This window comes from Phocoena sinus, chromosome 10, assembly GCF_008692025.1.
Source record: "Phocoena sinus isolate mPhoSin1 chromosome 10, mPhoSin1.pri, whole genome shotgun sequence".
Taxonomy (NCBI): Eukaryota; Metazoa; Chordata; class Mammalia; order Artiodactyla; family Phocoenidae; genus Phocoena; species Phocoena sinus.
Genome location: NC_045772.1, coordinates 43,598,623 through 43,607,821, shown reverse-complemented (window position 1 = coordinate 43,607,821; position 9,199 = coordinate 43,598,623). Strand labels below are relative to the sequence as shown.

At 33.0% G+C, this 9,199-nt stretch overlaps 1 protein-coding gene across 4 annotated transcripts in view; it reads right to left on the bottom strand.

The window, feature by feature from the left end:
- Window positions 1-482: 482 nt before the first annotated feature.
- The window catches only part of KCNC2 (potassium voltage-gated channel subfamily C member 2), a 208,981-nt gene continuing 200,264 nt past the window's right edge, over window positions 483-9,199 (bottom strand). The window contains exons 4-6 of one of the 4 annotated variants that reach the window (XM_032645605.1): window positions 8,130-8,294; window positions 2,527-2,621; window positions 483-1,613 (exon numbers count right to left, since the gene is read on the bottom strand). In XM_032645605.1, coding sequence (XP_032501496.1) covers window positions 2,560-2,621; window positions 8,130-8,294 — 227 coding nt within the window. In that variant the 3' untranslated portion in view covers window positions 483-1,613; window positions 2,527-2,559. Of the gene's footprint in view, window positions 1,614-2,526; window positions 2,622-2,743; window positions 3,492-8,129; window positions 8,295-9,199 lie in introns of those variants that run through there. The other 3 variants (XM_032645604.1, XM_032645606.1, XM_032645603.1) reach the window with 3 other exon arrangements.

The window sequence follows — 9,199 nt, the reverse complement described above, 5'->3', positions numbered from 1 at the left end:
ATCCAAAAGTGAGACAGAAGCCATCTTTGGAAGATAAGTATTTACAACAAGAGGCTCAGTAAATATTTAAACCATAAGAAACTATGACAGGGGAAATTATCTGTGACACAGTTTTGGCTCTGTGATCCTTCACTTCACCACCAATAAAATGAAATCAAAAAATATTTACCTCCAGAATCTCTGTGATAATTAAGTTGGAAAGTGCAAGTTAAAATTCAGTATTAGTCATAAAATGCCATATAAAAATCAAATACCATAATAATTCATAATTTTACCACTTCTGAATCATAAGAGAAAAAAGCACTTAGAAAAGGAAGACACTGGCTACATGCCTAAGACTTAAATGAAAATGTGAGCTATGTATGTTTATAAATCCTTTCATCTCAAATTTTTTATAATGTATGAGTATTAGGTTTGGTATCATGATGCATAAAAATAGTAAAGCCTGTTGAAAACTCCAAAACAAAGAGAAGAGCCAAGAAAAGAATATGAAGAATTTAATCAGATAGGATTCAAGTTTATCCCCAGCTTATTTGCCTTTTATTCTTCATTTCAGTTATTTACATTTCCATCAGTTATCAACAAGGATGTGCATGCACCTTGAGATGTTCACAAAAGGTCCACGATACAGAGGTTCATAATTAGGTTATATGTTATATTCAGAATCCCAGGGGAACTAATAGATTCTGGAAATACTGATTAAGCAAGATGAAGAATTCTTATACAGTTTCAACTACAACAGTTTTAAAGACAAGTACAAGCTTAATTTGTCACAAAACACAAAAAAGTAATTGATTGAAGAATATCTCTTTTATGCAAAATATACATTTTAGGATATAATTCAATTAATATTCTACTATATACTGACATTTTTCCTTGATCATTTAATAAAAAAATAATCTCATTGCCAGAATTTTATTTTTTGTAATATTAATAATTGAGGTAACAATGACAAAACACTTAAACTATAAGTAATATTAGTGAGTTTTTTAAGTCAAACAATTTTTCAGAACTTAAACAAATGTGGGATTCAAAATAGGTCAGTTTTGATAAATAGGCACTGAAAATTTCACAACGTAATCTGACAAGCTGATCATATAAGTGGTTTATTAAAAAAATGATACAGTTAGTGTTTGTGGATCCAACCAACAAAGGAGAAATAAGGGAAATTAAGACAGACCTATACTACACCAATATCACTGCTTTTATGATTCACAGCACAATCTACTGCAACTCCATGAGGTGGTAATTCACAGAGGTATGGGCCTTACTTGAAGCTCCAGAGATGTTGATCATGAATCTGGCTTCCTTTGATGTGAGATGGCCAAAGCTGTTGATCCATGCACACACGCTGGTATTTACAGTTGTTTCATGGACGCTGGCCAGTCCACAAGCAGACCACTCATACGGGGAGCACCAAATGAGTTCCATCCACAGTTCTTTTACGAACTTTTAATGCCTCATGAAGACGGGAGGATCTCTTCCAAGTGCAACCTGGTCACATCAGGGCACATTCAGCAGCAGAAATCTGTTTCCAGTACAGTCCTTGGTATGGCTAAATTCCACAGTCCCTTTTTCAGCAGTCAAAAATCCATGATAAATTCTGTACAACACTGCAGTCAATAACAGCAGCACCAGACAGTATATTAATTTCTTTACTATAAAGCTGTGTGTAATTATAACTTTTTATGTGTGGTGTTATCAAAAGCATCACTGAATCTCTAAATATCAGATGTTTATGTCTGAGTAAATACATTGCTGTACAAGGTCTTTGACATGCAGGTCATGCTCTAGGACTTAGGAATATAAAGTAGTACTTGTTATGTGGCCAATCATAAAAGTGACAATTATCTTCCTAACTGAAAATAAACATGAGCATTAGGAATTAGCAGTCTCTAGGATCCTAAATGCCTCTGAAATATTGTTTATCTCTCAATTTATAGTATGACATTTTTCCTCCCTCTCATGCCCAGTACACCAGACACACTACTGCTATTGCATTTGTAGGGATGTGTAAACAGAATTTCTTCCACTTGGACTGAATAAGACACCCTGGGGGTTTCATCGGAGTGAACAAGCAGAGAGGCTTGTTCCAAGTAACCAAAGAAGGCAAGGGGCAGGGGAGAAGACCCAGTACTAAAATCATGAACACCTTATCAAGGCATTTCTGTGCTTCATGGAGACGGATGGCATATACACTTAAGACAGGGAGCTAAGACAAACGGACAGAACAACATACAGGACAAAGCACCTGATTAAATACTGCCTGAAAATCTGATTAATCCTGTGAGTCAGAAATTTAAGGCTGGTCAAGAAAGCTTCCTGTGAACAACAATGCTCCTTGTTGTTTGCAAAAAAATTAATAATTAAAATAAAGGAAGGGGGTAAAAATGACAAGAGCTTTGAATGATATTTGGCACTCTGCCTCTGAAAATGATGACAAATTCTGGGATTTAAAAAAAATATATGACTCTAGTACCAAGCAGCAATTCCTATCTAAACAATGCAAGCCTGGCTGGCAGTTACCTTTCTCTCATGTTTTGTGCCTTCCCCAAGCCATTAAGTAAGAGATCTGGCCTCAGCTTGCGTGTAACCAGTAATGACAACCTCTTTGCAGTTATCTGTGTGCAAACAACCAGAGATATTCAGAACTCCAATACAGCATTTTGGAACAAAAGTAAATCAATCAAGAAATTAAATCTTTTAAGACAAATATTTTTTTCAAAGAATAAGGAAAAAAAAAAATGTCAGGGAGAAACTCGCCCTCCATGCCCCACAATTCAACATGCAGAACAGTCGACCAGTGCTTTCACATCAGCAGGATGGTTCGATGCAAGTACACATATCCCGAGCCATCCATGGTCCCCGAACTTTGTGACATTGCTTTCAGGTGATAGAGACAAGATGGTCCATGCAAATGAGCTGACCAAAGTCATGTTGTGAGCAATCAAAATAGAATCCCAGACATCTTCAGAATGGTTTAGAGAGTCACAAGAAATGAAGTTCTCATGAAGTGGTTGGCATTTGGAAGCACACTGGTTTAAATATATCTCCCTGAAGATATGTTTATGTATTAGGGTACTGGCCAATATCTGATGCTATCTGTCATTTTATTGCAAAAGGAGATCAGGGCAATTAATATGGAGAAGTAGTAGCACTACCAGGATAAGATTCATTTAAAGCCAGGATAAGATTTGTTGGCTACCCAAATGGCATTTCTGACTTCAGATAGTAGTATCATGCAGGATTGGTACTGTATTAATGGAGCTTGGAGTAAGTCTATGTTTAATTATTTCCATTATGGGGTAAACAGTACTTGAATTAAGACAATTAAGCCGACTGATGCAGTTTGGTTTACAAGATAGATGGGATGGGAGATCGAGAGCGCCTCAGAGGACAAGGAGAGTTGTAGGGTGATGTTACTGGAGAGAGCCTCAGAGCATTGCCTGCCAAGCCCGCTATGTTGTTTAAGCTTCGGGATTTTTCATATCCTTTTATGAAAAAATGCACAGACATCAGTTGAATTCAACCAGAAAATAGACAAAGACAAACAATATCATGCAGGGTAATCAAAAGTGCTATTTTTGAGCTCAAAGAACTTGTTTACAAAGAATTCAATATTGAGACAATTTACAACTCTAAAAAAAAAAAAAATGAAGCTCACTGTAGTTGTCACTTCCAAAAGATTAAACCAGCTATCACAAATTACTGTTGCAATACTTCAAAATCTATTCGTTCGCACATTACAGTCTGTATTGATGTAATTTTGGCATACACAATATCAGAAAGCTTTTAAGAATTAGGCAAAGCAACTTAAGTAAGATATAAATTTGGCAAATATTTTAAAATTTCAGAATATGTTCCTTAAAAAAAATGAGCTATTTTTTCTCTTTTCACTTTTTATTATTACTAAGCTAATAAAGCATGCTTAACTTTAAGTGGACAACTCTTTTCCAGCATATTTAATCTTCCAGCCTTATGGGGTTAAAAGGATGATTCCTAAATAATGGTTTTTAATGCCATTATCTAGATGATGTAGAATGAATGCCTCCCTTGTATTTAAAAAAAAAAAGTAAAAAAAAAAAAAAGAAAAGAAATGAATATAAATTGAGTCACAATTTTAGTAAATTAAAGTCTGATTTTGATTATATATTTTCAGCTGACTCTCCCCTGCCAGGAATTGAGAACAATTTGATCTTAATCCACCTTTTCTTTCTATTATCGTGCATTCTAATCTTTTGTTCATGATCATCATGAATTTACAGAATGAAAGATACTTCCCACAAGCTCTAACCTATTGATTTGCCTTAGCTACTCAAGCAACACCCCATCAAGGTCACCTTTGGAAGGATTCATATATTGCAGTACTTTTTATTAGAAAAGATTAGAGGCAGGTAAATGAGGAAGGGAGTACCTAGTATAAAGTTAGAAGTAAAATTGTCTTAAAAGCCAGGCAAATATTAACTGAAAAAGTTGTTATATTATACAGCTTAGCAAATAAATGTTCTGACAGCTCCACTGAAAAAAGTGTTGTAGATAGGAAAACTAAATAGCTCTACTGCGGGGTAAGATTGGAATAATAGGAACCTCTCCCTACATATACACCCACAAACTTTCAGCAGATTAGATGTCTTCTTTGATATTTTGTAGATGGAAATTTATGTCCTCCATTAACTACAATGAAGTTCTCTAGGACATAATTTCTGCTAATGAGGAAATTATCTGCCTATATATTTTGTTAGTATTTTGAGCTATAAAGCATGGGAGGAGGTATATATTTCATTCTCCTTTGGTAGCTAATGGAGTAGTTAATGGGAGAATGTCTTAAATAATTAAAAAGGAATTGCAAGTCATTTTTTCTTACATAGGGATCTTCACGTGCCTGGAGGGCTAGTTATCACTACTCTTCTGTAATGCGATTGGAAATATCACTGGAAATTGTAGAAAGAATAATTTATACAAGTTGACTTGGATTTTTAGTGTAACCGAAAAATGTAAACTAGACTATAAACATTGATTGGTTTTGATTAAAAGCGAACTAGTGAATATGTATGAAACAAAGAGGTTGTTAATAACTAAAATTCATCCTTATAAAAATGTACCTTTTGTCCTCACTGTCACCATGTTCTCTATAAGACTTCCAAAAAGGTAAAAAATCTGTTTGACAATTTACATTAATCATGCTAGTTACATGTAAATCTTGGTTGCCATTCTCAATGTTTACTTTTCTGAATTATAGTTATTAACATAAATATTATTTATAGGTCTTTTATTTTTAATAACTATGATTTCAATGTCCATTTGAGAAGGCTTCCCTTATAATTTAGTAACAAGTATTTAATTAGTAAAATTATAAGTTATTCATATAAATATATTGTTCCTTTATTCTGGAGGTTCATTTATGAACAGAAAATTTGATAAAATTTTGCCTTATCAAACTTCTACTGAATGGAATGACTAAAAATATAATTCATGAGAATAAACAATGTTGAACCCAATACATGGTATACACTTTATACAGCTTTTAAGAGCACATATTAGTTTAGGACAGTATTGAAACTTCCTATTCATGTACTATCAATGGGTATGTTTGTGTTCATGTAAAATGGTTTCATAAAACTACTATATAAATGAAAACACAGGTTCTAAGTTTTGGGAGCTTACTCTTTTAGGGAATCCACATGTTTTCTTAATGTATGCCCAACTACATTTACATTTGTTGATAGAAAAATAATACAATGGGAATCCAGTCATTTATCTCATGTACATAGGGGAGAATTTTCATAACTCTAAAATCAGGCTAAGGTAGAAACCAATTTGAAAGGCAAGGAAGAAATCATATAGGAAATAAATATCTGAGTAGGAGTAATAGGAGACATCTCTAATCTACATAAAGGAAAAAGGAGAAGAAATGAATGGATTTCTAATAGACATGACAAAATAAGACACTGAGAAGATTAAGTGAAATTAGCCAGAAATGTTATCAGACCTAGGAAAAGAACACAAATCTGCAAAAGAATTGGGCAAGAATGAAAACAAAGTTGATTATGGTGAGAAATGACAAAGAATAAAAAACTCATAGATGAGTTTTCAAAGATGTTCTCACTGATAGAATTTGTATTTGTGAAATAAGATTGAATGTATAGTTTTCTCATATAAACTGAATATCTTATGAATTGCTTTGCTCATGAAAGTTTGCTATTTTATGGAAAAACTATATTTATATAGTGCTTTATAATTTGCAGTCTTTTTTCAAATGTGATCCCCTTTGACAGTTTAAAATTCAAAATATTTTCTAACCTAGAAAAAAAAATTCTATCTAGATCCTTAAACATGTAACCCTAGTATAAATATTGCATGTGATACTTTATTGAATGATGCTCAAAATGCACATAAATCTAACCACATATTACATAAAAATACATAAATACATGTATAAGTATATATGTATATACATGTATAGTGATTTAAGATTACAATACACTTAAAATACTATGTTCTATATTATTAGTTAGATATTATTTAATATATGTACATATATTTTGCTCAAATACTATGACAGAATATTAACTATCTTTATAAAATATTTAAAAATTGTTGTAACATGATATTTAAATGTAAAATAGCAAAAAATCAAATAAATCTATTAAGATGATTGAAATACATTTTGGTGCAAGGGATAGATGTAGAGATTGAAAGTTCTTAGAATGAAGAAGGATTTAAAATATTACATATTAAAGAAACAAAAGAAGAGTCCTTTGTCTTCTCTTTCACGACTCACAGGTGTGGAGACAGAAAGAACAATGTAAAGTGCTCAGAAGAAATGAAAGAGAAGCACAACATGGGTAATGAGCTATTTCAAAGAAAGTAGTCATCACAAAATAAATATTTTAGGCTTAAAATGGTAAAGTATTCAATAGGGAGAAACTGCAATGAATAGCAAATAAGCACAATATTTAAAAAATGTACTTGCACTAACGTGAAAGTTTTGGAGTGGCTTTTCATTCAAATTCAGTCAACTGCATCAGAAATTATTATTTCTTCATAAGAAATTAATAGTTCTTTCTCTATTCTGTCAATAAACAGAGAAAAATAACCATGACACTAAAGCCACTGGAATTCTCAAAGTAGGAGGTAATCTAAGAGCATACCAGCACTTTGACAATGGTGCGTTATAAGTGTCACAAAACTATTTCTTAAGGAGAAGAAAAGGGTCCAACTGTTGGTTCGTAAAATTTACTAAAACAAAAACAAAGACAAAAGACAAAAACTAGCACCTAAGGAATAGTCATAGACACCTGGCACAATCTAGGGAAATGAAACTGTGCTGGAGTGGAGCTTCAGTATCCTGTTATATTCCTTAACAAAGATGTCTGTCCGATACAATGTATTCATTCAACAAATATTTATTAAGTATCTTCTATGTGCCACGCACTGTTCAGTGTCAATTAAAAAAATAATAAACTTAGAATTATTACTGCCCTGAAGAAAAATTCCATCAATACATTTTGTAAGTACACAAGTAGCCTTTCCTGTGATTGGGTATATTGTTCTATATGGCTGAGGATCTTGTACCTTAGCAACCTTCTGACATTCAGGTAAACCACTAGGAAAAGTTGCCCAAATACGGGATAAGAGACAACTAGAGTACGTTTAATGTTTTACTTTGAAAAAAGCTTTATTATTGTTTTAAATTATTAATTACTTATCAAAAGCTTTATTATTGTTTTAAATTATTAATTACTTATCAAATATATGCATAGTGTCAATTAGTGAGTTTAATTCATTGTAGGAAAAATGATAACTTTTAAAGACTGCTGAATCCATTGTATTAATTAGACGAGTGACTTAATTTTTAAATACTTCATTACAATTCTGCCCATAGACAAATGAAAAACCAAAATGTAAAAAAAAAAGGGTGAAATGCCTTTTAGATATGACAATCAAGTCGGCTGTTATGATATGTATTTTTAAATGTTTATAAAGAGAGAAGATATGATGAGGAAAAGAGCACCATGATTGCACAGTTGCTCCTAGAAAATGATGAAAGAGCATTTTACAGCACTCCATATATTTGCAGCATTTAATTGCTAAGTCACCTGTTAGGATCTGATTAAATGCATGCCTACCTTTCCTGATCCCTCCATCAGAAGCACACGTGTAATCACCTGTCGTCAGTAGGAAACATGTTTCCCCTCTTCTGTGTTTGTCTCTGGTACTAGAGCGTCTGATGGGGAGCCTTTCTGGGGGTGATAATGGCGGCTCACTTCCTGTACTGTCGTCACCTGATAACACTGGTCACAGCACCATGCCCATTGACAGACAGTGATGGATGAGGAAATGAGACAGTACAAAGAGTTTACGCCGAATGTCCATAGTACAGTCACTCGATATACAAAACACAATAATCACATCATGATAAGAAAAAGAATTTTCATCACTCATTACAAAAATTTATGTGGAGCAAAATGGAAATGTACTGAAAAGGAGAGAAATGTTTTTTGGGAAATTTTAACTTCATTTTGGATTTTATCTAATAGGACAATAACTTTTACAAAATTAATGTGAATTCAAAATAAGTGTGATAATGAAGTAGCACACAAGTTAATATCTTTCCATTTTTGACATGTTATCTAGTTAATGCAAATAGACATCTTTGAAAGTGGAGCCTACTGAAGGAAAAACTCCTAAGTAAATATTTGTCTTTGCAGGGCTTTAAGACGCATGCTTTTATTATTTTCTGAAAGTAATTTTCCCCAATAAATTGTAATGAAAATAATCCTGAAGTTCACAAACTTCATGTCCAGGTTCTCTATTTTGAGGTGACATAATATTTTTGAGCATACCAGTGGAAAAAGATCAACTTCTCAAATGCCCTTGAAACAATTGTTTACTTCTATATGCTTTTGCCAAAGACTTTCACATCCTATCAGCCTAGATACTAACTAATAACAATGTTTGCCCAGGCTGAGAGTGTGTCCTCATTTCCATGCCCTTCATACGGGCTCTGCGCAAGTACGTGAGAGCAGTCTAATGAGAGCAGTAACACCAGCTAAATTTCATCTTTCATAAAGACATTCCTGGCATAACAATTCTCAGATACATGTTGACAGAATTTGCAAAACAATGTACTAAATAAACATAAGGACTGCGAATAAAATCTTTGAAAAAGCAGTTCAGTTCCAGCCAGTTTTTTTTT